Source organism: Apaloderma vittatum, unplaced genomic scaffold (genome assembly GCF_000703405.1).
Source record: "Apaloderma vittatum isolate BGI_N311 unplaced genomic scaffold, ASM70340v1 scaffold2119, whole genome shotgun sequence".
Classification (NCBI taxonomy): Eukaryota; Metazoa; Chordata; class Aves; order Trogoniformes; family Trogonidae; genus Apaloderma; species Apaloderma vittatum.
Window position 1 is genome coordinate 21,935 of NW_009736739.1, and position 12,396 is coordinate 34,330.

The 12,396-nt window shown below is 36.7% G+C and overlaps 1 protein-coding gene across 1 annotated transcript in view; it reads right to left on the minus strand.

The window, feature by feature from the left end:
- The window catches only part of LOC104279709 (neuronal cell adhesion molecule-like), a gene marked incomplete at its 3' end in the record, with an annotated part of 31,919 nt that extends 21,533 nt beyond the window's left edge, over nucleotides 1-10,386 (minus strand). The window contains exons 1-6 of the mRNA XM_009877084.1: nucleotides 10,271-10,386; nucleotides 7,935-7,952; nucleotides 5,861-5,966; nucleotides 2,571-2,767; nucleotides 1,559-1,681; nucleotides 1,014-1,184 (exon numbers count right to left, since the gene is read on the minus strand). Coding sequence (XP_009875386.1) covers nucleotides 1,014-1,184; nucleotides 1,559-1,681; nucleotides 2,571-2,767; nucleotides 5,861-5,966; nucleotides 7,935-7,952; nucleotides 10,271-10,361 — 706 coding nt within the window. The remainder of the gene's footprint in view (nucleotides 1-1,013; nucleotides 1,185-1,558; nucleotides 1,682-2,570; nucleotides 2,768-5,860; nucleotides 5,967-7,934; nucleotides 7,953-10,270) is intronic.
- Nucleotides 10,387-12,396: the final 2,010 nt, after the last annotated feature.

The following is a 12,396-nucleotide window of genomic DNA, read 5'->3' on the forward strand; positions in this document are numbered from 1 at the left end:
ATTCCAGTTTTACACTTATGAAATATGTTAAAAATGAGTGGTACATTCAATAAGCTATTGAATGTGAAGTGCATTTGTTAAATGCTTAATTGTTGTTATTTCTTATGCAGCATGTGATATTGAATAGTCCTAGTGATAATGAACATATCAAACTGTTATATAACAGTTATATATAACATATCAAAATACAAAGCAACACAGTATGGAAGCAATCAAATAGAACAGTTTTAAAATCTGCTCCAGTGTGAAAGAGATCATCCATTATAAGAGTTCATATTTTTATGAGCCATATGTTATAATATCGAAACATTAAGTATTTGAAAGGATCACACTGTGCAGTCCCTTTCTAACGTATGTATTATCACCAGCACTAATAGATACCTTTATTAGAAACTGAAAAGGAGTACAAGGTTAAGTAGCCATGGAAGTGAAGTTAGTTAACTAAATGCTACTGTGAAACAGGGAGCATCAGTGGGGACCAGTGTAACTCACCACCATAAATATCAGTGTCACTCAAATTAGCAGCTATAGTGTCATTCAATGAATCCACTGAAATAAACAGAATATCATGAAGAATGCATAAAAGAGGGATAAATCAAAGTACTGGGAATCAAAAGGAGATGAAGTGGCCACGGCAAGTTAATCAAATGATTGATTAATTTCTTTCAATAGTTATAATAATCATAGTAACTTTATATTCTTGGACATGAAAACCATCACTTCTTTACATTGCATTTACACATCATTTTTTACACTGCATTTTTTCAGTATTTCAAAACTAACAAAACACATTTTCAAAAGTCAAAGCCTTGTAAAGGGAAAAAATGACAGCTTTTAAAAGGAATTGTTTGTCATGAAAACTGGAGATTACATTTTAAGTTTACACACTATGTAACTTATTCAGATTTAAAATGGCAAAATTCCCTAGCATAACACTATTTAACTTTGGCAAATGACTTGAAACTTCTGGATAAATACTATGTAAGTATGTAATTAGGTAATGTAATACCTACTTGAAAGGACTTTTACAGAAATGGGTTGTTTCTGCTGTATAGTTTGCGTATGATTAAATCTTGCATAGCAGATATAGTCCTCCCGGGTGTCTTCTGGTTGTACGTTAGAAAAATAAAGGTCTCCATTCAGACCTTGGGAAACTCTTTCACTTTGAGGCAGTCTTTGGAAAGCTAAAGGAAAATGAGAACACATCTCAATTATAATACACATTCCATTATTTTGATCTGCAGACTCCACATTTGCTCAATCACGCTGCTTGTGGGTTTGTAAATATAGAGACCTTTCTAAGGTGCCTCTTGAGTTCCCTTATCTTCTCATCCTTCCCCAGTGGATTAATCTACAACTTACATTAAGATCTCCAGCTGCTTTTGGCTTCACACTTTCAGGCTGCATGTCTGCCTGTTCCTTCGTTTCTACAGAAATGGAAATTCTTTGAATTTTAACTTAGAGGGAAACTCCACCATCTGCGGTCTCGGTAAGCAACGATCAACTATATAGAAAAACTGCAAAAAGTAGATGAAGTCTGCATAAGAAACCAACTCACCGTTATCCATCCAAAATATTATAGGTGGTGGTAAGCCAACAGGAGGTCTGCAGTGTAGTACTAGGGAATCACCTTCTCGAACTTGATTTGGTTCTAGTTTTTCTTTTGTCCACAAAGGGGATCCTGTAGAAAGTAATTGTAACACACAGACAAACTATGGATTGACAAAAATTTCAGAATTTATGGAAGAAGTGCATATAATATTCCAGAAAAAAACAGAACTACATGCATCAGAATTTTAAGTCCTATCATGTTTACTAAAGTTTTAATTTTTGGTATTTACGTCTTCTTGGGAGACAAGTAGGTTCGCTTTAAAACATTTTGTACAGCAATGATTTGCTGCAAGTACAGTCAACTGATTCAGATTATTTTGGCTACTCACTGAAGGTTCTGTAACAGTATCTTGGAAAGTTTTAGGTATGGTAATAAAAAAAAAAGAAAAAAGCAATGCACTAAATTAGAAAAAAGAAAAAAAGCAGACCTACCTGAAACAGTACTATACACAGTTTTATTAAAATGTGAGAACAGCGCATTTTAAGGCAAGAAGCTTGAAAAACTGATCTGAGATGAAAGTGACATAAAAAGCTGTAGAAACAGTCTATCATTAATCAAAATTTTTTACCTTCTGTTCTGCATTAAAGCAATTGTAGAAACTGTGACATACATGCACCAGAAAGAGAATCAAAATTTTCCTCATCAATGACATGTGTTAAGGATTTAAACATTTTACTCTACTTGTAGTGTTACGCATACAACCCAATTTTAAAGATGATGGGTCATCCAAATGTAGCAAAATAATCAGGGAAGTTATTAGGTCATTAAAATTTTTAAAGAATATTGGAATGAACATGCAATATATTATTAAATCGGCATATCAGGAACTACACAATGCCTTCTAACAATACTACTTTGTTGATTAAGTTTTTAACATGGAAAAAAAAGTGAAACATTTGTAAGAAATTCAGCAAATCAAAGAATTTCACATTTTAAGAACATTAAGAGCTTCACTTACTAGAAGGCCTTATAACGATATTGTTGGAAATGGCTGCTCCTCGTTCATTCCGTGCTGTACACTGGTACACTCCTTCATATGCTTCTGCCTTCCCACCATTCATAATATTTATGACAAGGGTCCCTGAATTTGGTTTCATTGTTACTTGTGCATCCTTATCTATATCAAAATGAGTTCCATTGCGTGTCCAGGAGAAGCTAAAATAGTAAAAACAGAGAGTAATTTTCTTCTTCAGTTGCCTTTTGTAGATTGTATAGAGAAAAAGAAGAAAAAAGGAATGTTCAAAATATTTTTTCTTTAGCAGATAAGACTTCTTCCCAAACTAAATTAACTAATAAAGTAATACAGCATTTTTTTAATATAAGGAATCTGGCAATACTTTAAGATAAATGGCTGTCTGAACTCGTTAACGAGCCATTTCAAAGTCAATATTTTTAAAAAAGAATTACATTAAAAGATTCTGAAGTTAATCGTGTATGGAAAAGAACTGACTTTCTTTCTATTAAAGATGATACAGTAACATCTGCGAGAACTGATATTGCTAAAGCTGCATTAGCATTTCCATTATAAAACCTATTGTTGAAAGGGTTTATAAACCTGCCTTTAAAAACTTGCTCTGGGCTGAAATGTGTCGTCTCAGTCCCCAGCAGGAGACCGTTTCTTTTAATTGGTTTGGTCATTTTTAAGTTGTGCAAGTGAATTAAAGACTTTGTGGTGAGTTTGATTTCAGTACTCTAACGCAATCAACTATGGTTTTTCAAATGAAATTTTGCAGTTGATAGCCTATAATTAAACTAGTAAATTTATACTGGTGTTACTCAAAGTAAGACAGATTTGCAGTCTGCAACTTATACTACAGTAAACATCAATTTCTTACTTACACTGTTAATGGTCAAAATTATAGTTTCAGAGAGCTAGACCAGTGCCTGCCAAGTGCTGAGCATTTTTTGCACTTGTGACATTTCAGGTTCACAATCTTAAACGCTGTATACGTTCCTGGTTAGAATGCTTCCTTCCTAAAAGTATAAACTCAAATGGTACTCAAAGCTCACACAGTGAGTGACTCCAATTCTATGACGACTTTTTGCAGCAGAAGGGCAGGACTGGACATTCTATTTGCACTTTGTGGTGGGGAAGAGCAGAAGAACTAGACCTGACCAGCAGCACTGCACCACACCACCACGTTTTTGGGAGGACCAGCATGCACAGCAGTGAACCTGTTTCTCATGACCTCGCAAGTGAAGCTGCAGAACATGGTGTTTCTGTCATGCTCTGCTACCAATAACGCCAAAGGATACAGGGAACTGTAACGTAGCTTCACGTGAGAGGTGGCAACTGCGGTACAAAACCCTGAGTGTGAGATATGTGAAAGTCAGAATCTTTGCTGTTCAAACTAGAGGTAGCAGCATGTCCACAAACCTTTATCCCAGCTGCTCTCACCTATAAGAATTCACCCCGTTTTAACAAACAATCTGTACTCTAGGCTGGGAAAGTTAATTTTCAACTTCAGAGTTCTGAAGCAGATTGAGTTCCAATATGGATCTGCAGGTCCTCAAGACTAATCACAGAATCATCGAATCTAATGTGTACAAATATGTAAAGGGCTGATGTCTGGAGGACAGAGACAGGCTCTTCTCAGCGATGTCCAATGATAGGACAAGGGGCAATGGGTACAAGCTGGACAACAGGAGGTTCCACATAAACATAAGGAAAAACTTTTTCACTGTGAGGGTGACAGAGCACTGGCACGGGCTGCCCAGAGAGATGGTGGAGTCTCCTTCTCTGGAAACATTAAAAATCCACTCGGATGTGTTCCTGTGTGACCTACTCTAGGTGATCCTGCTCTGGCAGGGGGGTTGGACTAGTGATCTCCAGAGGTCCCTTCCAATGGAACAGACTAACTACTGAAATAAATTATTTGGATTTCATATCTTTAAAAGTAAGCAAAACTAAGCACAAGCTTGTAAAGCTCAACAGAAAATTTTGCATTTCAATCTCGTCACTTCCGCTCTAGCAGGGGAACAAAGTGAGACACCAGTTTGATGGGCAAGACGAAGCTGTACAGCAGAGAGCCCAGGAACATGACTCAGATATGCCAATCTTACAGAAAGTGCTCTTTGTTCTCTCCAACCCAAAAGAGGCACTCAAGAGAGACATCTGCAGAAGCACTACAGTTGTCCCAAAGTGCACAATAATCATCTGATCCTCCAGGTCAACATCCAGACTCTTAAGAATGGCACTGTCTGCTAAATAGAAATGCCGGTAAACACAGCAGCTTTATGGCACTCCTACTGTTAACAGAATACTAGAAAAGGTGACACATAAATATCCCACATATTCTCCATCTTCTTCACTCTGTTGCCCAGCATGGTAATGACCTTGATCCCAAGGAAATCAGAATAATGCAGGAAAAAAACCTGATTATTCAGAAGTAGTCCATTTAATGAGCTCTGTGTGTGTCAGAATGAATAGCTACAGACTGACCTTGCCAGTAAGTTGTAGCATAACACTACTGGGAGCAGAGAGATGCATATTTCTTTTCATAGTCTCTGAAACCAGAAGCAGTTACTAGCAATGCCAGAATGCCTCACACTACTGCCGTTTCCAGTGCAGATACTCAGTATCTTGAAATAAGTAGTTTTCAAATACCTCAAGATACTTACCCAGGGCCTTAAAAATGGAAGATGATCAGGAAATCTAATCTATACACAGGTTTACCATTTCTGTCATACCCAAAACTCAAAGTTATTAAACACACTTGGTAAATCAAGGCTGCTGATCATTGAAACTGATACACATTACATAACTTCCAACAAAATGCTTATATATTTCAAGATGAGACTCGTGAAAGAGAATTATTTAAAAAACATTAAATCTGAATTTATTAGTGGTACTCTGAACTTATTCAATGTCCATTCTTCTTAGATACCATGCCTAAATCTGGAATAGGATCCAGTTCGTAGCATGGCATATCTCTTAATGCATTCCCTGGGCATTTACCTATCTGCTCTCCCAATAATCAAGTATTTTTTTATTGTTTGAGCTTTGAGGAGAAAAAAATACTAGTTGTTTGATGACTACAGAAAAAATTAAATGTCAAGTATGAGAAGAGTCAAATTTATGCCACTATCTAGTAGCTGTTTAAATCACAAAGGTAGGAGTGTGTGCATGTTTCCATGTATTCAAGCACATACATAAGCACAGATTTCTCAGTTTACGGAAGTTACATTACCTTCTCCTAATTTTCCTATGCTGTTAGGCCAACAAAAGCAAAACAAAATGCTACTAACCTAGGAGGTGGCTTTCCTTTTGCTTCACACTGTATTACAATATTCTCTCGAGGGTCAACAATGTAATCTTTCGGAGATTGCTGAGTTATCGTAGGAGGTTGCGACACTTCATTATGGAATATAAGAAACAGAGTGGAATTTAAAAATATTTTCAAAGTACCAGCAAGACAGTTTTGTAAAGCAGAGAAAGCAGAATTGCAATTAGCAACCAAAGAGTGGGATTAAAGTATCCTTTGTGTTAGGAGGTTGAAGCTCTCTACTCTTACAAATCAGTGTAGTTACACTAACTTCCAAATGAGTTATGCTGATTTATAGCAGATTAAGATCTTGGTCAAAAAATTTAATGAATATAATTTCTGCACATCAGATTTTAAAACATTTTCACAAAACCAAAGGACAATTGAATTCTAAGTCCAACATATCCTGAATGAAGAGCTGTGAGACATATACCCATAACAAATGTTTTTCACCACACAAAAGAAAAAACTCAACACGCTGCTTTGTATTTCTAAACATTTTACGTATTTCCAAATTCTCTATGGGTGTAAACTTTTTGCGTTTATTGTGTTCAACATATTGAATTAATCTACAAAGCATGCTTTTAGGAGCTACTTTTCAGGAGTAAAAAATGTGTTATAAGACTTTAAAGAATGTCAGAAATAGAAACTTGATTCCAAATGGAGTAAATACGTAGGAAAAGTCTAGTACTGATTCTCCTAAAAACCAACAAAAATATAGTCAATCTTCTGAACTGACCCCAGGAGAAACAAACATTTAACATTTATGATTTATCAAGTACTTTAGAATAGGTAGCACAAACCAATTTATTCACCTAACAGAGGAGTTGGTGCCTACCTATTTAAAGTGATCTTTAGTCTGTTACCATTATCTATCACCATCTTTGCATTTAAAAAACTGTTTATGATATTAAGATAGTAAAAAAGATGTCTTCCTCAACATTATTCATCTTTATATAGTTTAGTGTCATCTAAAGGAATCACATGAACATCCCTAACAAGCCCATGAACAGCCCATGTCTAAATGTTGTAAATTGTCTGTCCTACAATACACTTTGCTAGTTCTTTGGGGTCATTTCCAGCCACTTTAGCAAAATATTTCAATCATTAGATTAGCTGTGCTCTCATGCCTCACTCTGGACAATAAAAACTGTAAAACTGGGATTTTTATTGTAAGTCTTCCCTACCATTAGAGAGGTAGCCAACTGTAAAGCCCTACCGACAAGAAATAGAAAGGAAAAAAACCTCACATCATGGAATCACAATGAGATATAGCAGCTAAGCAGAATAAAACAGTTCATGCAGAGCTGGATTTTGCATCACTTCCTCAATGCAGAGAGGAGAGTGCTTAAAAGAGGAAGGCATTATTTTTATATGATGATGACTTTTTGTCCATTTTTTTAGATAGGTACTTTGAAGACTGTCCTTTTCCCTCTCAGAGGTATTTCTTGGGGTACTTATGATACTTACTTGGGAAAAGCAAGCACACTCTGAAAACTGACATGACATGAACACTGCCCAAATACAGGATATTTCAGCTGATGCACATAACAGACCTGAAGTCTCCACTCACATGCTATGTACTGCACTGAATACCTATTAAATTAACCCTGACAGCAGAGGTGAGTTAGGAGAATCCATAAAATATGAGGTCTATTTAGGCACATCCACTGTCTTTTAAGGATACAAAAGCATCTCCAGTTTCGACATGTGAAACAGTATGTAAGTATATATATTTCAATGAATTTATTTTTTATCCAATATATTTACTCCTGAAAGTAGTGATAAAACAATGCTCATGCTGATACTGAATAAAGATTTTAACGTTCAGATAGCACACAATCAAAAATCACACAATTAATTTGTTCAACATATCAGAACACTGACTTAGGTACAGTAGTATTTGCTGAACACTGCATGCACAAAATAGCTATGGTAAACTAAATTATCAGCAAAATGTCAGAATCACACTTTTTTGGACTGCAAATTCAATTTGCAACACTATCAGTATTAGTTTTCAGCAGCACACAGCCTAGTTTTTGTGGACAGGAACTTACATTCTTCTAGAAGTTTTGCTTTTATTCGCCCATCAGAATCAGCAGTTGAATGGACAAATGGAGATTAAAGAGAAACATTTGTTAGTTAAAAGAAAATTAGCATTTTTTGAGAGGGAAGATAAGTATCTCTGACAAGTACACTGGTCACCATTAAAAAGAAAACATTTAAAACACTTAGCACTGTAACCCATGCAGTGATGCCTGAAAATCCAGCCATCATTTTCACTGTGTCAGATATTGTTACATTTATCTCAAAGTTCTCGTATTAGAAACTTTTCTAGAGTGTTGACTTTTTAAGGGCAACCGTGGTATGTGATTTTGGCCTTGCAAGGACATGAAACAGTGATACTGAGGAGATAGCAAATCAGAATTAATGGAGTGCACTGCTCTCATGCTGCAGTCAAAATCAATCCACCCATACAATCATATGGAAGAACAAAGAGAATGCCTCAGGCTAAAATTACTCTTACAAAGACAAAAAGCACATAATTCTGCTCAACAGACATGCAATCCCTTTTGGTTTGAAAAGTAACCAAAGAAATCATTTTAGTTGTCACAACTTCATTGTTTATTTCAAATATTCTGCATACACATCTCCTTACCAAGAATGTTTTAGAGCAAGTCAAACTGCTTTTGGTCAGGTACATTGTCAGTCATCCCTTATCTACTGTGAGGCACTGATGAGCACAGGAACTGCTAATCTGGATGAAACCTAAAGGTTCAGTTAATCAAGTATCTTCTCATCACCATGAGTCTGTAGTGGGTATGCAGGGAAGACCCACAGAAAATATCAGTCCTTCCCTTGTGCTCTCCTAGAGCCTATGCTAATAATTATTTATGAAAGCAATAACATTGTTATAGATGAAACTTTGGTTAATTGATTTTTGACTTTATCAGACCTAATAAAACTGGAAGGTACAAGTTAATTGAGAGTTAACATGATACATCTGAAAGGGCTACTGATTTTTGTTTGTTAATGCTTTTCTGTTTAATTTAACCTGAAGTGTTGCTCTATACAAAAGATATCAGAGCAGTGCACAATTTACATTAATTCCTAAACCACAAGAGGGGTTTAAAACTCTATTTCTAGCTTTCAAAAGTATTTAGGGAGAAAAAATAAGTTTAGAAAGTAAGGCATTCATTGCTAAACTTTTAAAGCCCTCTTTAAGACACAATTTATTTCTCTAAAGGCATTCACAGCACAAGTTTGATGTGATGCAGATATACTGATCTCATTACAGAAATACAGGTCATTGGTTTGAGAAGCTTATAAATATGCACAGAGTAAAAAACACCAAAGCAGCTGCAATTCATGTCAGTGATTACTGAAGAAAAACATGCATTTAAGAAAGGTAGGACAGTATCAAAAACATGGGGGTAAAGGAATCCATGCAAATTAGACTCATAGGCAAATTTACTGATGTATTAATCCATCAGTTTAGCGCCAGCCCTAATGTTCTCTCCTCTGGTAATTAGTTTAACAAATGAATAGTCACTGTTAGGTGCAACATGGTTCACTGAATTTGGAAAATGTAAGATCATTCTTATCTTAAGAAGAAAATAACAAACTGAAGCCTAAATAATTTCATAAAATTAGCTATGAGGGCTATAAAATGCAGCAGCTACCATTGCTTCCTTTTCAGCATGGAGTGCTACCTTCCAGGTCACCCACTAACACAGCCTTATTTTAGACAACAATTTCAATTCTTGGGATTTCCACTTTTGTACACGTTTCCTCATTGCTTAATGCTAGAGTTCCCCGCTATGCACACATGCTTTTCACCCACAGTTAGGTACTTAACTGTCTTCAGGCACTGCTCAGGAAATCTAAGAGCCTAAATTACTCTTCTGCATCCAGAAGTAAGATGCTTCCAGAATTTTAGGTATTTGAATCTTTTACTAGGTCCCATATCTGCTCCTGGAAACCTCTTATATGAACAAAAGGGAGATTGTTTACTGCAACTAGCAATCGTCCTGAGGTTTTCAGCAAATTGTCAATATGATCTTAATTTCACAAGTAATGAGCATTTAACTGGGCTTCTTCGCCCTTTTTCATTTTAGTCAAAGTATTCAATGAAGGCACATCAAAGTGTGAGTATCCATGAGAACTCTACATTAACCCTTCTAAAGTGAATCATTTAAGTCATTTCATAAGCATAGTTTTTTAAAATCTGCAGTAAAATAGTGTAAATATTCATAATTATAATGTCCTGAATGAAGTGAGTAAACACACTCCATGTATAGCTCCATGTTGGAGTTACTTTTTCTCTTCCCATACAGAAGTTATTTAACTAATCTTCCATTATTCTGCACTTATTCAGCAGGTTAATACTTACAGTCAAGAGGTACATCCAGTGCAGAAATCATTTGGCACAGAAAGAGGACCAAGGAAGCTTTGCTTGAAGATATGCTCCTCCTTATCATCATGATTTTAGGCTGTATGAGTAAATTACACTTGAAGAATGAAGATCAGCTTCATCAGACTAGGTAGCTTGGAATAGTTCTGTAAATATAGACAAGAAACATAGTAACTAAAAAAAAAAGAATAACAATATGTAGATACTATGGAGAGTTGAATGATCACACCTTAATAATATTATGAAATACCATCAGTCTACATACTATATCCAGGAATAATAGTTACACCATGTGCTCTAATGAAATTCAAGCAGAGATCCAGAAATTCTTAGCACACCTAGATCATAACACTTTGGTACGGAAGTGAGTAAACAACTCCTACAATTTTGTTGAATGGAAATACAGATGCCTCTCTTAAGAAGGATGAAACATCAGCCCACCTAGTTAAAATCCAGTATACGCAAAGGTCGTAGTCCTCTGAAGCAGAATTAGGAGGCTAAAGCTCTGTATGTCAACTAGTCTCCTTTTCAAACACCCTGCACAATTCTTTTATTCCACTAAAACACCCTGCACAATTTACTCCAGTGGAAACACATCTGACTACAGATTTGCTAAGTAAATTGTGGGATCCTCCTGCAGCTTTGAGTTCAGCATCTGAGCTTCTCCCCAGTTTGAAATTCTTTCTGATAGACAGCTGTAGAATGAATATAAAAACCTTCGTGGGTTGCCATGCTGAAGTGCTAGCTTGTGCACTGTATAGGAACTTAGGCTCCTATTCCTAGATTTTTGATTCTGAAGACGTGGTTTTAGCTGGAGCCATAGTTATAGCCAGAACTGCAGTTTTAGCTGATATGTAAAAGAGTCAGGATGCTCTTACCAAACAGAATCAGTGGGACAATGGAGGTGTGAGACAGGTATTCCACAAGCAGAGCTTATCCCCAAGGGCAGGATGTTCTTCAAAGATGGAATGCCCCAGGACTCCCAAGGGCCATTAAGATATGCAGGACCAGCCTAGGCCAGCCTTGGGGTCTCTTAGCAAAGACAACTGAGTTAACTGAATGGAGCCCATCAACAGGACAGCCCGATGAAGACTACCATGATGAAGTAAAACGACCACCAGAGACCCTGACGACCACCAAAAGACGGTATTATGCGGCAGTGGGCGGCAACATGTTAATGAGTTCTCAGAAAGTGCATGAATATGTGTATCTAAACTGTATAAAAGCTGTACGTCTGGCCTTTCTCGGGGCACACACCCTGTGGAGCTATCCCAGGTGTGCCCAGCACTGCAATAAAGAATACCTGCTTAATAGACATCAAGGCTATTAAGTTCTGATTTCGGCCTTTTCACGGCATCAGTTCCATCCAAAACACATAACATCAAAATACTTTCGCATTTCTAGCCTGAACTCCATATCTAATTAACTGGCAGGACTAATTAACTCTCTACTCCTCCTCCGTGGAGCTATCCCAGGTGTGCCCAGCACTGCAATAAAGAATACCTGCTTAATAGACATCAAGGCTATTAAGTTCTGATTTCGGCCTTTTCACGGCATCAGTTCCATCCAAAACACATAACATCAAAATACTTTCGCATTTCTAGCCTGAACTCCATATCTAATTAACTGGCAGGACTAATTAACTCTCTACTCCTCCTTTCCCATGTGAAGAGGTGGCAGAAATGAAACTTAAGTGAAATCTGTTCTTTGAAATGTACTAGATTTTCCCCCTCAACCAAGCATGAGAGATCATATTAGCCATGGCAGAACAATTCTGGCTCTCTCCTTATCTTCACTGCATTCAGGACCAAGCTCTACCTTAGAAGAATGCTGAAGAAGTAAAAGCTAGCTGCCTGCAAGCCCCATCCTCATCATCACCAGTGACTTACAAAGTGCTGCAAGAGTATAGACTTAGAAATGCAAATGGTGCTTAGACAATGCATTCTCAGTAAGCAGATACCAGGTGAGAAAGTATTTCCCAGATGCCAAATTGATCAGAAAGTTTACAGTGGTCATCATTAATTCACCTTGAAGAGAGCACTTCTTCAGCTATGCCACAGATGTGAAACACAATGCTATCAAGTCCAGAGGAGTTAAAGTTGCAA